General features: G+C 36.4%; 1 protein-coding gene across 5 annotated transcripts in view; it reads left to right on the top strand.

Annotated features, from left to right (window-relative positions):
• The window catches only part of Anks1b (ankyrin repeat and sterile alpha motif domain containing 1B), a 905,411-nt gene that overhangs the window by 454,384 nt on the left and 432,779 nt on the right, over positions 1–18,248 (top strand). For all 5 annotated transcript variants that reach the window (XM_090328468.1, XM_090328467.1, XM_090328466.1 and 2 more), the window contains exons 13-14: positions 6,308–6,897; positions 8,751–8,823. In XM_090328468.1, coding sequence (XP_090184594.1) covers positions 6,308–6,897; positions 8,751–8,823 — 663 coding nt within the window. The remainder of the gene's footprint in view (positions 1–6,307; positions 6,898–8,750; positions 8,824–18,248) is intronic.

The raw sequence follows: 18,248 nt of genomic DNA, 5'->3' as shown, positions 1-18,248 counted from the left end.
TCCATGAGTTACAGGGTTTTCGTTGGTGGAGATGTGTGTTCAGTTCCAGTTTGATGCCTTTGTGGTCTGAGAGTGTGCATGGAATAATTTCAGTGTTTCTGAATCTGTCCAGGTTTGTTTTATGGCCTAAGATGTGATCTATTTTGGAAAATGTTCCATGTGCTGCTGAGAAAAACGTATATTGTGTTGTTGCTGGGTGGAATATTCTGCAGATGTCTGTTAGATCTAGTAGGTCTATGTAGTTGTTCAGTTCTAAGGTTTCTCTGTTGAGTTTTTGCCTTGTTGATCTGTCCATAGGTGAGAGTGGTGTGTTAAAGTCACCGACAATCACTGTATGGATTCTCTATTCTTTTATTGGTCAATATCTTTCTTTTTGTGCCGGTATCATCCTATCTTTGTTACTATGGATCTGTGGTATAATTTGAAACCAGACATTGTGGTATCTGTTTGCTTACAATTGTTTTGGTTACTCTTTTTTTCTTCCTCCTTGCATATAAATTTTAGGGCATTTTTTTCCTAGTTATGTGAAGAGTGACACTGAAATCTGATGTGGATTACATCAAATCTGTAAAAGAGCCATTTTTTGCAACATCAATTCTACTGATCTATTAATATAGAAATTCTGTCTTTCTCAAAGTCTTTTTTTTTTTTGTCTTGATCATGGGACTTTTATCTCTGGGCCTGGGTGCTGTCCCTGAGCTCTTCAACTCAAGGCTACCCCTGGAGCCACAGCCCAACTTCCAGTTTTCTAGTGATTAATTGGAGATTAGAATCTCATGGTCTTTAGTGCCTGGGCTGGCTTTGAACTGTGATCCTCAGATCTCTGCCTCCTGAGTTGCTAGGATTACAGGAGTGAGCCACGGTGCCCAGCTTTAATACCTTTATTCAATATTTTATAGTTTTTATTGCAGAGATCTTTCAACTCCTGATCTTATTCCTAGTATTTTTAGGCCATTTTTGATGGTACTAACTTCTAGATTTCATTCTCAATATGTATATTATCAGTATACAGAAAAAGGTACTGGTTAATGCATTATTTTCTGTATATTGATGAAAATGTTGATCATCCTCAAGGAGTTCTGGGAGACACTTTAGAATCTTTGAAGTATAGGATCATATCATCTGAAAAACAACAATTTAACTTCTTTCTTTCCTATTTATATCCATTTTATTTCTTTCTTTTGTCTCATTGCTTTAGCAAAGAATTGAAGCACTATATTGAATAAAAGGAAAAAATTGGACACCTTTGCCTTATTTCTGATTTGAAAGGAAATGTTTTTATTTTTTCCCCATTTAGAATAATATTAGCAGTGGTACAATGCTTCAAGTGGTAGAATGCTAGCCTTGAGCTGAAGAGCTTAGAGACAACACCCAGAGTTCAAGCCCCATGACCGACCAAAAACCATGTTGAACCAGCCTACAATGAAACCAACTTAATCATGATGTATTATCATCTTAGTATGTTGGTAAATTCAGTGTGCAGATCTTTTACTGAGAATATATATATATATATTTTTTTTTTGCCAGTCTTGGGCTTTGAACTCAGGGCCTGGGCACTGTCCTTAGACTTTTCTCAAGGCTAGAGCTCTACCACTTGAGCTTTTTTCTATGTATGTGGTACTGAGGACTCAAACCCAGGTCTTCTTGCATGCTAGGCAAGCACTCTACCACTAGGCTAAACTCCCGGCCCGACTGAGAATATTTTTAATCTATGTTTATCAAGGAAAATAGTCTACAATTTTCTCTTCCCTATGTGTGTATGCTTATCTGGTTTTGGTATCAGGGTACTACTGGCCTCATAGAATGAGTGTGGTAATGTTCCTTCCTTTCTGTTTTATGGCATAGATTAAGGTATTAATTGAAAGTATTCTGAAATGAGTCAGCTAGTCCTGGGCTTTTCTCTCTTATTGTAATACTTCAACCTCATTTCTTACTGTAGGTCTGTTTAGATTGTTTATATTATTTTTCTTCAATGGTATCTCATCTATGTCTAGAAGTTGATTCACTTTTTCAAGATTTTCCAATTTATTGGAATATATTTTCAAACTACTCTCGGCCTTCTAGATCATTGGTATCTTTTATAATATCCTTTTTCATTTCTAATTTTATTAATTTGGGTTATCTCCCTTTTTGGCTTGTTTGAATAAAAATTTACCAATCTTGTTTATCTTTCCTTTTTTTTAACTAACCCCTCCCCAGAGCTGTTATATCCACTACATTCTTTAGATCCTTTTACTTTCTGCTTCATTGATTAACATAAAGATCTAACGATCTTTGTTATTTCTTTCTCTCCACTAGTTAGGTTATTTATTTGAGATTTCCCTGTTTGTTTGTTTTTTAACACAGGCACTCATGACTTTTAATTTCCTTCTTAGAACTGTCATGGCTGCAACCTGAAGTTCCTAGTAATTGTTTTAATTTTAATTTTATCATAAGGATTTTAAAATTTCTTTCCCAGTTTCAGTAATGCACTGATTATTGAGAACTGCAATATTCCATCTCTATGCTTATTTAATTTCTGTTGCATATTTTAGTCTATTATGATTTGAAAAAGTTATTTCACTTTTCTGTATTTGTAAGATTTCCTTTATAGCCTAAAATGTGATCTATTTTGGAGGAAGTTGCATGGGTTTCTGAAAATTGTGGATTTCAGAGTCTATAATATTAATAACCATCTGTGAATTCTATGGACACCTATAAATTCTATAGCTGTCTATTAATATTAATATTTAGATGTCTATTAATTCCTCTCAATCTATGGTAAAGTTTAATCTGAAGTTTCTTTGTTAAATTTGTGTCTGGATGATGAATCTTTCTTTTCTTTTCTTTTTTTTTTGCCAGTCCTGGGCTTGAGCTCAGGGCCTGAGCACTGGCCTTGGACTTTCTCAAGGCTAGAGCTCTACCACTTGAGCCTCAGCACCACTTCCGGCTTTTTTCTATGTATGTGGTACCGAGGAATCGAACCTGGGTCTTCGTGCATGCTAGGCAAGCACTCAACCACTAGGCCAAACTCCCGGCCCCTGGATGATGAATCTTTCTATGACAGAAATTACCATGATTGTTTCTAAACCTATCTGTCCTTTTATTACCAATAGTGTTTGTTTACTGAAATTAGGTGTTCAGTGCCTATATTTGCAGTCATTGTATCTTCTTAATAGGTTGTTCACTTTATTACTATGTAATTTTGGATCAAAGTCTGCTTTGTCAGATATGCACACACTGCTGGTTTATTGATCATGAATTACTTCAGTTTTTGCTTTATCATGGAAGTTCTTTATCCATAGATTTGAAAAGAATCTTTGCTGGGAATAGTAGTTTTGTTTGTCACTTCTTTTTACTCGGGACTTGCAATAATCCATTCCTTGTTTTTCTGGCTTTTCAAGTTTCTATTATAATTTGTATGCTTACCATTTTAAACTATAACCTGATGTGTAGAGTGAAAATGGTCATCTCTAGGGTGGGAATGAGGATTATTTTTACTCTAGCACAAGTTTTTATTGAAGTGTAATGGGCTTATACTTCAAAAGTATTATTAAGTCCCCTGGCAGGACCAGATCATGGGAGAGAGCTCAGATTGTGAAAGTTTTACTAAATTTCATTTGACCTCTAGTTCAAGATCTGTTATTTCAGGAACTGTTTGTTGGTTTACCTCGGGCTGGAATGAATCCTTTCACCAATTTTTAAGCGTATCTCTTCCCCTCAAAAGAACCCCCAAACCATCTCATAACATTCTATTACCTAAGTAGGCTGGCTGTTAAGTTCTCCTTCGGAGACCTTGTGATCTCATCCTCCATTTCTCATTCCCATTACATTTCCTCACCCATGGCTACCTGCTACCTACAATACTGTCTTGAGCTTTTGTATTTCTTGCTTTTCTAGATTATATTTTGTCCATTTTATAGGATACGTGTCACTTTGGGCTTATGTTCATTTTTAATAGGTCTCTTGATAGTTGGCAGTCTTCTCTTGGAGTTACAATCTCCATTTGTATGCAGAGGACAGACAGTGGATAGCAATGAAAATATTTAATATAAATCTTATATTTAAACCTAGCTTTAAAAATGAAAGCATCAACAATACTCAATAAGGTTATAAAAGGAATGAAGTATCACACTTGTCTGATAAACTAGGAATTTAGAAATTATTAGGCCAAAAGTCATTAATAAATAATAAGAAGGGAGATGGGAAAAGAAAACATGAAGAAGAAAGATAGGAAAGTAAAACTTATAAGAGATGACATGATAAGCAATAAATAGAACAAAATAAAGTATAGAGAAAGACAAAATAATCCAAAAGAAGGAAGAAAGGAAGGGAGGGGGCAGGGAGGGAGGGAGGGAAGAAAAGAGGTACATCTTGATAAAGGGAAGAGGATGGATTCCCATTCCATCTCATCGCAGGCTTTCCCCCCCCCATTTATTTCCTGTGAGACCAGATGCTTTTTCTCTCTGAAGTCCAAACAAACAATACTAGAAAAGACTATTTCAGACTGAGCTTAGTACTATCATTCCTGCTAGGTGATAAATTCTTGTTAGTGTTTTCCCATATTCAAGCCTAATAATGGGGGGATTTCACAAGTGCCCCTCAAACTACTACCATCAACTTAGCCAGGGGACCCTGGGGACTCTTCCACTGGGTTTCTAAAAAAAGAGAAAATAACTAATATTATTTAAAAGAAGAAAGAAAAAGATAGCTTTGTATAACTCCTGAGCAGCAACTATTATCCACCAAAATTCCCAGGCTCTTAGAGAAGCACAAAGTAGTCAAACCAAGCCTGTGCTGGCTGGAGTAGGCATGGTCTTCTGATTGATCTCTGATTCCCCTCAGTTCTTTGTCCTGTAAACCCAGCTTGTATTCAAGCACAACTCAACTCCCTTACAGAGTTCAGGTTACCACTCCCCCACCGCATATACCCTCGGTTTCCCTTTGCAATGCAGTTCCAATCCAAATAGAATATGAAAATGAATCTAAGTCACAACATGGCAACCAGTGTCTTGGGCCCATAGTGATTCTCCAATGGAGAGAAGATCTTTGGGTTAGATATATATATATAAGCTTCAGGGTTTTCTGCTCTCTCTAGCCAGAGGTTTTTCAAAAGTTTCCTTCCAATGCACCAATCATCAAGCTGGGAAGAGCAGGGGGCCCATTTCTGCTCCCTTCAAATTTGCTTTTGCAGTGTGCCAGCTTAGGTGCCTACCCAGCTCTCTGACGCTTTCCTTTCTTCTTTTGCTTGCAGCCCTTGCTGAGGGGGGGGTGAGGAATTTCCCCTTCCCTACCGTTCTGCTTAGTGCTCTATGTTAGGCTCCATTGTTCCTTTTATAAACCCCAAACTCAGTTATTTCTGGATTTCAGCTGGCTTCTAACTGCCTTCTATTTACTGTTTCCCTGTCTTGCCTTTCTATTCCACCCACCACTCCCTGGTGTTTCAGTGTTCTGTAGACACAGGAAAATGCTGGCTGGCTTTTAGCTACCATCATTCTGCCCTTTGTAAGGAAGACCCTCTTCCTTCCCAATTTACAGGGATTCTTGATTTGTCTAGCATAATGTATTTTAAATCTCAGAGGAGAATGTATTTTTTATCCTAGGAAATTTTTCTAAAGCAATGAAAATGTTTGCTCTTCTTTGGTTTCTTTTCTGCATTACAATTCCAAAGATCTAAAGAAATGATAGCTTTGTGATAATAGCTCAATATCAGTTTTACACAAGTCTTGATTTCTAGTCATATTACAGATGCATTGTTTCCTTGGTAAGCCTGAACAAAATCTCTTTTTTGCCAAAACCATAAAATAGGCATAGAATTATCCTTACTTTTATGTTTAAAGTAATACCATCAGGATTACTAACATTAAATTACTTATAATTGTACTTCTCTCAAGAATTTTTTGGTGGGTGACTGGGTACAGGGTAAAAGAGTTACCATTATGTGCAATTTTTACTCTTCCGACTGATACCTCTCTATTCTGTGATGATCATTTACTGTGGAGGCTTTTAATGTGACTATCCTATTTCATGGAATACTTGAATTCCTTGAATGAACAAATATGCTTTGACAAGGGAGAAGGTCATGTAGTCACTCATTCAAATCTTTTGTAGCCCAGGAGATTTAAATCATGTATACATTCATCATATATATATATACATATATATATATATATCACTACAGAGTAATGGTCATTCTCTAAAAGGAGAGTATTGCCACGTGGCAATAAATCGAGTGTCTGTGTGTTGCATACACTAATACTGCATAATGGTACATGGCTTTCAGAGTTCTTTACAAACACATATCCTGACATCCTTTCTCCTTTTGCAGATAACCCCAGTGAACAGGAAGCCAGTGATCCCCCAAAAGAATATGACCCTGGGCAATTTGCAGGCCTTCTCCATGGATCCTCTCCAGCCTGTGAGTCCCCTGAAAATCCATTTCATCTGTATAGGAAAAGAGATCAATGCGAAGAAGGACAAGATGAAAGCAGTTTGGCATGCAGTCCTTTGCCTTTTAAGCAGACTCCAATAGAAAAGAACCCAGAACCTTTGGTAAAGAAAATTAAACCCAAAGTGGTCAGCAGAACAATTTTTCACAAAAGAAGCAATCAACTAGAGAACCACACCATCATTGGTACAAGAACAAGCAGGAGTGGATCCCGAAGTGGGGACCAGTGGGTTGTGAACACAGGGGGATTTGTGGAGAGAGCATGCACTCTAGGAAGAATAAAGTCGTTGCCTAAAGCCCTGATTGAGAAGCATCTATCCAAAAATGTCTCTAAATCTGATTCTGATCTCATCGCCTACCCTTCAAAGGAGAAAGCACCAAGAGTTAACTGGAGTGAAACTTCAACGGCTGAGCACAGTTCTAAAGAGAATTCGGAGAGAACACCATCTTTCACATCTGAGTGGGAAGAAGTAAGGCCAGATATTCTTGCTATTTTTTTAAAGACGTTGGAGTTGAGGGAGGTTTAAGGGAATGATGTTCAGCTGTTTAAATCTGTTAGAAGCTAAAGACATAGAAATGAACAAATGTGTATAATTCCAAGTGGAAGGGAAAAAGTTCTATGGGTAATAAATGATTCTTCCATAACAGCTATAAAAATAAGCACAGTTCTACACATGTGGGAGCAATCTATTGTCACCATAGAAATTTATGCCATGCAGAAGTAAAGCTAGCTATGAGGTATAAGATGCTATTCAGATCACGCCCTCCCAGGCCTTAGAACTGACAAATCTAGAGAAATCTTGCTATTTTCCTCTGTGTCATTTTGATAATTGTTAAACACTGTGTTGACTCATGTCCCTTCTTTAAAATATCACATTTTTCAGAACAGCTTCTTATTGTCCTAATGTTAATGATAAAGCCAGTGGTCCTGACCTTTCAACAAGAATCATGTGATAAATACACATCACTTAGAATTGTCCTTTTATATCTATCAGAGAAACAAAGGAAAAACAGGTAGGGGCAATTAGCTCCAACTTAAACTCTACTTAAAGGCAAAATCTTTAATCAGAAAGAATTAAGAAATAAGTGCCTTTGTAAGACTATGAAATATTATCTCTTTGCCCCTAGAGAGAATTACGTCAAGAATTAACAAAATTCATTGCTACTTTTCTTAAATTTCTTTAAAGAATGGGCCACAGTCTCTATTGATATTTTATCCTAGTTTGTCACATTTTGTCTTTCGAAAGATTGTGCCAGTTGGATTCTGTTTGAAAGCACATTAGGTCACTATAGTATTCTGAGAACTCGAAATAGATATGGCTCTGATATTGACTGTCTGAATTGAGCTATTTGGGAAAATCGCTTGGTATGTCTGGATCTGTTTCAGGTTGAACAGACATTTAAGTAATGCTCATTGTCTCTGAAACCTGCAGTCTTCCTCAGGTTGCTTAATAAGAGGAAGAAAGAGATTAAACTGTCCATGGCTATAGATTACATAGGCACGTTTAAATTCAAAGCTAGAAATTTCTTTTTAAAAATATGGGTCATGCAATTAATATTTAATACTGAATCAATACACCGAACTCTATTGGAAAAAAATATCATCCATTTCTTGTATTTTTTTTACCTCTGTGAATACATTTGAAATCATTCTTAGAACCTTTGCCTGGAGAAAAGACTAATACATTTATATTATCTTTAAGAAGTTACTTGCCTTCGTGTATATATTCTGGTAAAGGGGATACCATGAACCAGCTTGTGTCTGGCCAAACGATTTAGTTAAAACATAACCTTAACCCAGGCCCTTTCTGAGCGCAAAGCCTTCTAGCTCCCAGTTTACTGATTCATCTAAGCACAAATTCCCTTCTAAGTAATACAGAGAACATGCAAATGTATTTCTAAAGCTTAAGTTTGATTTGTTATTTAATTTTTACCGGGACTTGAACCTAGAGCTTTATAGGTACTAGGCAAGCACTCTGCTGCTTGAGCTATGCTGCTAGTCCTCTTGTTTTATTTTGTGTTTGAAATAGAGTCTTTTTACCTTTGCCCAGGCTAGATTCAGAGTCAAGTAGAATACCTTAGTCTCCTAGGTCACTGAGATTACAGTTGTATACCACCATGCCTAGTTTAAGGAAGCATAATTTATTTCTTAAATAAAAATCTAAAAGATAATTATTTCCTTTTTATTATTTACCTGTTGGTCTATATGTTATAGTATTGACATGACCTAAGAACATATGATCCTGGCACATAAAAGTTATTTTTAAATGTGATATTCAAAATGAATTTAATAATCCACTTACATGGTTTTTGTTTCTCACAGATTGACAAAATAATGAATTCCATAGATGTTGGCATCAACAGTGAACTTGAAGAAATGAATGAAGAGGCCACAAGTAAGGAAATTTTTTTCTATAGTATTATAATAAATGTGCTTCAGAAACAGCCAGAAAAATTATCAAACCCTGTGAGTAATGTCTTGTTTAATCACAATAATAGTAGCTACGAATTATTTCCGTTTTTTCTCAGACGCAACAACCATGACCTGAAAATAGTATCAATTATGTATATTGACTTAGCAAATAGTGAGTTTTCTCCATGTATTTTTTGTAATGTCAGTTAACACTAAATGAAGTGTCAACTTTATGTCAAGTTCACGAGGAAGCACTGCAAACTGGTTGAGTTCAATGACTTACTACACCACTGTGTCTCACTTGGTATAATGTCCCATTTATCCTGACCTAAGGAATTGATTACCAAGTCTTACATTGTAAGCAGCACTTGGCAAGAACTGTGTATGACTTGCCTTCTTATATTCCAAAAAAGCTAACAGAGTAGCTCTCAGAGTTGGTTTTGCTATCACTAGTTAATATATTGTCGTATATATTCTTTTTTACCCTGCAACTAAAGTTAAGACAAGACGGTCATTTCAAACCCTCTTTATCAAGTTTTTGCTTAATACTGGTAGATTATGTAAGATCAGATAAACTTAAAGGTAACAGTAATATTTGTACAAAAGATAACATATCTTAAAAAGTCATAGAGTTAGGGGCTGGGAGTTTGGCCTAGTGGTAGAGTGCTTGCCTAGCATGCACGAAGACCCAGGTTCAATTCCTCAGTACCACATACGGAGAAAAAAGCCGGAAATGGTGCTGAGGCTCAAGTGGTAGAGTTCTAGCCTTGAGAAAATCAAAGGACAGTGCTCAGACCCTGAGCTTAAGCCCAAGGTTGGCAAAAAAAAGAAAAAAATTCATACAGTTGACTCCACTTCTATGGGTGATTCATAAGTTCTCAAGAATTCATGTTGTTTGGTTTTTGTTTTGTTTTGTGGTCTTGTGCTTGTCCTAGAGCTTGAACTCAGGGCTTAGGCACTGTTCCTGAATTGTGTCTTTTGTTTTGTTCAAGGCTTGCTGTCTATCACTTGAGCCACAGCTCTACTCTGGCTTCTTGGTGCTTAATTAGAGATAAAAGTCTCACTGCTTAGCCTGGCTTCAAACCATGATTCTCAGATCTCAGCCTCCTGAGTAGCTGAGGTTACAAGCATGAGCCACCAGCCCCTGGTGTAGAGTTCATGTTTAAAAAAGTAGAAATAGTTGAAAAAATTATAAGGTAATAAGATTAGGTTTAGACTTCTTTAGCAAGAAGTCTAACCTATAGGAACGTTATCACTAGGACCCAGATTCTGATGAGGTGATTTGAGGAACTTTCCTAGGAATTAAAAATCTAAGGAGATACAATACACTGGTCATAATAATACATAATATTTTGATGCAATATTTTTTAAACTCACAGTTAATGACAAAAACCCCTGATAAGCCAGGAACAGGTGACTTATGCCTATAATCCTAGCTACTCAGGAGGCTGAGATCTAAGGATCTTGGTTCAAAGCCAGCCACAGCATTAAAGTTCATGAAACTCTTATCTCTAATTAACCACCAGAAAACCAGAAGTGGCACTATGGCTCAAGTGGTAGTGCAGTAGCATTGAGCAGAGGAGCTCAGGGACAGTGCCCAGGCCCAGAGTTCAAGCCCAACAATTGACAACAAAAATACATGATAAAATATCAAAATTATGATGAAAATAAATTACATCTTCACTGAATGACCTTTGTCACTTTGCCTGAGCAGTGTCTCAAAAAAACACATATCTCATCAGGGAACTGGCTTGAGTTTTTGTGGAGATAGAGCTGAGAAAACGAGATACACTTGGTGAATGATGCAAGTAATGCTAGTGCTCCATAAGCAAGCTTTGCTGTCTCTCAGCAGTGATGAAACCAGACTGTGACTTGGAAAGCCTGGGCATGGGTCTGAGATGGAAGGATAGGAACACACTCACCTCCCAGCACAAACTCCCATTCTCCTCTACCTCCTTTCCCCCTTGTGTGTTTACCAAATAAAATCCAAGGCTACTGATGTCTTCCTGAACCAGCTGGGTAGTGCTTACAGGGATGGGTTAAGAGTTGACATCAGATGTGTCCTCATCTCCTGTAGCAAGATCTATGGCATAGCATCTCTATAGAGCACAAGAGAAACTGGAAAGGTTGGGAGTTTACTAAAAAGTGAACACACCCACATAAGCACATACCCAGTAACTTTACTTCGACATTTTCAGTTGGTATATTTGAGAAATGGTAAGAACCCTACAGGTCTTACCATCCTTGGATTTTTTGGATGAGGCAAAAACCAAATGAACTACCTTCTCTGTCACTACTGTGAACATTCTGGAAGGTTCCTCAGGGTGTGGCCTACAGATCACCTGCATCAGCGTCACTTCCAGCACTTGTGGAAAAGGAAGTTTTCTTCCTCTTCCTCATTTTACTGAATCAGCATTCATGGAGTGGAGCCTGACAAACATTCCATGTGCTTATAATGTGCAGGAAAATGGGACGCCAGCATCCAGGTGGCTAAGAAGAATCATTCCACTCATGTTTGTGATCAAATGAGAATGCATGAGTCTAAATGAGACCCTGTCAAAATACTTTGGCCATTGCTCCTCTCCTAGAATAATGGAAAATTTGTCCGGGTCCCATATTTATTAATGATAACATTTTAAAAGGTCAAATAGTATTTTTTTCTGAAATGAAGAAATTTGTTTTAGATCTTAAGACAATAAGCATACTAAGGAAGGTTCAAAATAATAGCCACATTTTTAATGGTTCAAGTCTGATATTAGCTCTGTAACTGCACATATACTCCATTCTCCTATGCAGAAATAGTCATAAATGCTGTGGACTTTTTCTGGACCCAAAGAACCATCCTGGCAAAATATATTGCCACATAAACTTATTTCGGCTAGGCTAATAGATAATTTCAGGAAGGTGGTAGGATTTGCAGATTTTTGGTTGATATGAAAATTTATTTCCTTGATAAACTATCCTAAGATAAGATAGCTGTCCAGTGATACAGTAAGTGCCTGCACACTGGGAATGTTCAAGCTGAGACCTACCATTGCTTCTCTTTCAGAATGGTGGCTTGGTCACTAAATCCACAGTTAGACCTAGGTAACATTGTGCATTGCTCTAATGTTCTAAAATTCCTCAAGCACAGAGTGCTATAGAACCATAAAAATGTCATAAACATTATGAAAAGGAGCAAATACCCAAAATGCCACTCAGCCAAAGCTGCTTGTGAAGGGTATTTTCATGATTAAAAAAACAAAAAACAAAAAACTACCTTTCCTATTGCTATTCAACCCCTTCCTTTATTTACCAGTTGTCTACAATAGGAAAAAAAATGAAGGCAGAGACTCAGGCCACTAAAAGATACTACTATTGACAGCGGCCGTCTCTGTCTTTAGCTTTTTATCTCTTAATTACAGACTCATTATATATTATGTGTAACACTGCAATTGGTCTTCAGGACAGTTGTGAATCACATCTTTACTGATCTTCAGACTCTTCTGCTCAAAGCTACATTTAACCAGTAGGGCGATGAACACTAATGAAGATGTCAGCACTACACAAATAACATTGAGACTGAGTGTGGATGGGAAATCACATAGTGAAATCAAGAGCCAGACATGAATTCAAATAAAAAAAATCTATTTGCTAGCTGTTTGATCTTAGCTAACTTTCTTAGTTGTCCTCACAACAGAAATGGAGACACTAAGAGATATATGCAATAATATAGAGTTTCACACATTATTTATACACTAAGCTTTAACGCTTGCTTTGTCCTGCCATGAGGAAGATTGTTTTTAACACTGTAGGCATACAAAGAAAAATGCCCTTTTGTTAAGAAGATCATGATGCTCAGATATTGTGACATACCTATAATTTGAGTCCTTAGGAGGCTGAGGCAGGAGGATCCCAAGTTTGAAGACAGCTTGAGATACATCACAAGTTCCACACAAGCCTGAAGTACATAGCAAGACCCCATCTGAAAAGGGGGTGAGAGGCTAGAGGCAGGCAGGCTCATGTGGTAGGGTGTCTGCCTAGCAAGCATGAAGACCTGAGTTCAAAAACCCTAGCCCTGTACCATGGAAAGGGAAGGAAACAGAAGAGAAGCTGGGAGACCTTCTATAAGCTATTCTTACAGGCTTAATGTTAAATCTGGTGTATTTCCTTAAATTGTCATAGTATATCAACTGGCTTACTCTTGTTACAACCCCACCATGTAGTTGACACTGGAGAAATTAGTTACTGTAGGAACTATAACTGGAGTATGCCCTGAAAAGACAAGAGATTAATTTGCTAGTATTTAAGTGGTACAAATTATGTTTTAAGAAATCTGAGTAAATCATTTTTACTTGACAATGGGGAAGAAATGTTTAATGAAATTAATGAGAGGTAAATTTGTAATGAGAGATAGGAAATATTATATTATTTAGTATGTGTTTTCATCTCCAGAGTCTAGCTCTGGAAGCTCACCAAATTCAGTGCTATGCATAGGTTTAATAATACTTTAATTTTATGGTCATTTATGATATTTATTCTTTAAAATCTCAGAGGATAGTAGAATAAAATGATGACCAATGGAGATGCATAAAGAATCAGCATTAAATTTTCCATGCTCTTATTCATTTTATGTCAGTACTTTTTTATTTGCCCTTCTCCAACCTATACATTTCCAATGTCAGCTATTTATTTAGTAAACAGTATTTATTGGACTGGAAGGTGATTTGGTGCTCTTACCTTCACTCCTATAAATATGATCCAGCTCAATGTTTGAGCAGTCTCTGTAACTAGTTACATATATTGCAACCAGTTTCCAATTAAAAATAATTCCCTAGCAGGTATATAGTTTGAAACCTATCAAGTAGTCTTAACTGTCTAAGATGAAGATATAAATACAAGTAAATGAAATGTTCTAAATTTATCCCAGATCTGTCCCTTCAGTTCTCAGAACATATTAACACATGATTTTCACAAACATTTCTGGTTTCCAACTCATATTCAAATGCCAAAGAAATGAACATTGGCACTGAAATGTGATGATATTGACTTCTTCATGTTATGTAGAATACCATATTCTCTGGTGATGCTGGATACTGGATGTGGTACACTCTGCAGTTTCCATTTACAGAATTATTGCAGAGATCAGGTTTTGAAATTAAATTGAGCTGACTTCAAAACCCAGGGCTGCTATTGCCTGGCTTTGTCACCCCTTTGATGTCAACTTTGTCATCTATAAATTCAGATTTTTAATACCTACCTCCTAAGGCTACTGCAAGATTAAATTATATTGTACTACTGTCGTGTTTAGAACATGACAGGTGATCAATAAGTATAAATTCTCTTTATTTCTTATCCAACACAGGCATGACTTTTTTTTCTCATTAGGGTATGCCATACAGGAAGACACTTAGAAAATCTTTCTTCTCTTTCTGATCAATGATTATTGTAGTTAAGATATTCTAATTTGCTTTCATGTGAAATCTTTTCTGAAGTTTTATTTTTTATTCAATGTTATTGTATCACAAGGAAGCTTGTTGCACGTTTGGAAATGTGCGTGTTCATTAGAGCTATTTCAAATTCTTACACTTTCTCTGAATCAGGTTGATGATCTTGATTAGACTGTATTTAAGTAAGTGGACATTCCACTGAATATTTTAAACATTACATAACAGCAAATATCTGGAATAATCAAGTGCTTAGACATTATAATACTAGGGTGGCAGACAATCTTGAAAATATCCTCCTGTATCTAAACTGGCCCTGGCCTGAATTATCTCCTGTTAAATTAAGCAGACTAGAAATACATGGACTGATTTAATTAGCCACATATACAAATAAAAAGTACTACTCTAGTTAGAATGCATTTTAAGGATGGTATTTTTATTATACTTAAATTGAATCTAAAACAAACAATATCCTAGCATTTTTATCTTTTAATAGACCTTTTTTGTTACTACATGAGTTACAGCTAAATTTTAATTATAAATGGAAGCTTTTCAAACAAGTGAGTAAAGATTTTATCATACAGTACATTATGTATATTGGATCAATAAAAAAAGTCTTGCTTGGGAATGCATAATTCTGAGTGTGTGTATGTGTGTGTGTTGTGTGTGTGTGTGTGTGTGTGTGTGTGTGTGTGTGTGTGTGTGTCGTGGACATTGAACTCTGGGCCTGGCTGATGTCCCTGAGCTTCTCAGCTCAAAGCTTGCACTCTGCCACTTGAGCAATAGCGCCATTTCCGGTTTTCTGGTGGTTAATTGGAGATAGTGTCCGGGCTGGCTTTGAACTGTGATCCTCAGATCACAGTAGCTAGGATTACAGGTGTGAGCCACCAGCACCTGGCTGAAAAATGCATAATTCTGAATGTAGTAGATAGCATTAACCCCACAAGCCCTCTTTCCATTTTGCTTCATCTTATTTTTGAAATAGTGTCTCAATATATATAGCTCAGATTGACCTCAGATTCATGATTCTCCTGTGTCAACCTCCTGGGTGTTAGGCTTACAGGAGTACACCACCACACCCAGTTTCTAACCTACTTCCAAAGTTTTGTTCTCCTTTTTCCAAATTTGAAGGCAAAAGTGACTGAGGCATTCTTTTCCTAATCAAGTATCATTTTCCAGGTGGGTATGTGGGAGGAAGGAGAGCTTACAGACCTTTCCCCTGTCTGGGTCTTATTTTGAATGAAGGGAAATTATCTCTCCAGCCCAGACAGTACTCTTTCCCGATGCCCTGGTTGCTTCCAGACTCTCTCAATGTTTGTTCTCATAGTTTTGTGCCTGTGCCAGAAGGTTCTTTATCACAGATGCTGCAGATAGTTGTCCTGCTTAAAGCTGCATGTTGAGACATCATTTCTCAAACTCCAGAACATGTTTTCAAAGAGTGTTTTATAATTGCCCTCTTAGTGAGGTGAAATAGAGAGAGCTGGCTACCTCCCTACTATGCATTGCATGTTGGGCAGTTTGCTGTAGTTAACAGTTTCAGTTCAATTTTTAAAACATGTCAGTAGTGAGGTATTATCCGACCTATTTTCTAGATGATGAAAAGCTTAGAAAAATGAAAGGATTCGTTAGACTCCAGAGCTTCAACCTTAGCTGTTTGTCTTCTCCAAGTCCAGTCTGGCTTCTGGCACAAGGCAACAACAGTCCATTGCTGGTCACACTATACTGTTGTATGTGTAAGGGGGAGTCAGCTGATGGCATTGATGTATAGAACTATCCCCTTCCTTTTAGCCAAGTCTAATTGTCAATATTGGACGTTTTAGTTAAAACCCCAAAGCACTCCTAAAGTGAAGGCCTCCTGGTCATCTATGTAAATGAGTCCAGAAAGTGAATGTGAGAATGTTAACAATGATCTGTGTTTCACTTCTTCTCTTCACCTTCAGTAATATTCTTTTTTTCCATGAACCATTAAATTGCACATAAATGCCTCTCTATGACATGCTTTCTAATAGGAATATTTTATTTCTGATTTTTATTTCTTTTTACTCTACTGTTCTTAATAGAACCAACTGGGAAAGTAGGTAGTAGAATACATTAACACAGAAACATACTATTTTGTGTGAATCAAGAAAAGACTTCGTTTATTATTATTTTATGTATCACTTCACTGAGCGTCTTATTTTTTGCAGGTAGATTAAACCTGAGGAATCCATTAATAATCTAATATTTAGGTAAAAATGTGAATTACAGTAGTTGATAGGCTAGCAAACATAGACTGATCTTTATCAATAGATTTTGTGTAATGAGTTAAACAATCATGTTTTTAGCACAGTACACATTTTCAGTCATTAGACTATGACTGAGATTCTAGAGATGATGTTCAAAAGTGGAATTATAACATCTGTAAGTATGTAATGAAGTAGTAGTATTCTGTGGCCTAATATTTGTTGATGATGTATCAGTATTTAATCATTGATACAGTCCATGTCAATTCCACAAAATACCTTACTCTAGAAGAGTCCTGGAGAACTAAACATACCAATAATCCACTAGCACGGGAATACTTTCTATTAGATTTCTGATATGTCATCAGTCAAAATACTTCCTAGGATGCCTGGCTCATTTCTACGAGATATATTTTATCACTGGGAATCTCAAATGGTTAAAAATTATTTTGTGAAAGTAAAAATGTATCATCTATGCTTGAATATCTACTCTAACAATTACTATCATTCTCATGGTGGGACTTATTTTCTTGGTCTGAACCTTACTACTTCATGTTGCAATGACTATAATAAGTAACGTATATTTACTCCAAAATTTTGGGAACCCCCAGTGAATAAAAGAAAATAGTAACATTTTTGTTATATAATTTTTAATAGATGACCTCTTCCTTCTTTGACTCCTTTTTGCCTTTCATCCATTATTTCATTTAAAGAAAGAATTTTAAAGAGTGAGTAATGATCCATTATTTGTAATAATATCATATATAAACATACCACACACATATGTCTTCCAAAGGTATAAAAGACTGAGGAAAAATGGATACGATATGGATTCATGTTTTAAAATGCAGACATTTCTCTGGGAGTTTGGCCTAATGGTAGAGTGCTTACTTAGCTTGCATGAAGCCCTGTGTTCAATTCCTCAGTACCACATATATAGAAAAGCCAGAAGTGGTAGAGCTCTAGCTTTGTGGAAAAAGTCCAAAGACAGTGCTCAGGCCCTGAGTTCAAGCCCTAGGACTGGCAAAAAAAATACAGACATTTAAGAGTCTGGAGAGTACCCGCCTAAAATCTATCTATCTGTCTGTCTATCATTCTACGTGTATGTTATAGCATGAGATTGGAGAAGAGCGGATGCACATATACCAGACTAACACTGGATAATCACAGGAAGAACAAAGATCAGAAGTAAGAAAAAAATGTAGCCAAATAGAATTTAGCAAAATTGCTTGTGAAAATTAAGATTGCAAAGTTATATAAACTTATACATCTAGATATATAAAACCTTACCTATAGTTACATTATTTGATTGAAATTTCCCTTGCATATTTGCAATAAACAGTTACTAAATTTTTTCCTTATAACTACTTAAAAATACTATTCAGGTATGGAGTACACACCTGTAATCCCAGGACTCAAGGAACATGCAGGAGAGCTATGAATTTAAAGCCAGCCTACAAGTCACAGTGAGAGTCTACCTCAAACAAACAAAACAAGCATATAAATATTTATACATTTTGCAACATGCATCATTAATGATTTCATGCTGACAAGAGAAGTAAAAACAATGAGTTATTTTAAGGATATATATTAGACTTTCATTAATCATAGGTCATCATAATGATTGCTTTCTGATATAAATATGTCTTCCTGAAATATCATGAGAAATTAAGTGATAAGTGTAAGTTGCATACACATGGAGAAAATAGCTTATTCTGGTTGTATCTCTGATACAGTATCACTATAAGAAAGGGCTTTCT

Source organism: Megascapheus bottae, chromosome 2, assembly GCF_031878675.1.
Source record: "Megascapheus bottae isolate mThoBot1 chromosome 2, mThoBot2.hap1, whole genome shotgun sequence".
In the NCBI taxonomy this organism is placed as follows: Eukaryota; Metazoa; Chordata; class Mammalia; order Rodentia; family Geomyidae; genus Megascapheus; species Megascapheus bottae.
Note: the sequence above shows the minus strand (reverse complement) of the source record. Positions and strands in the feature narration are given on the sequence as shown.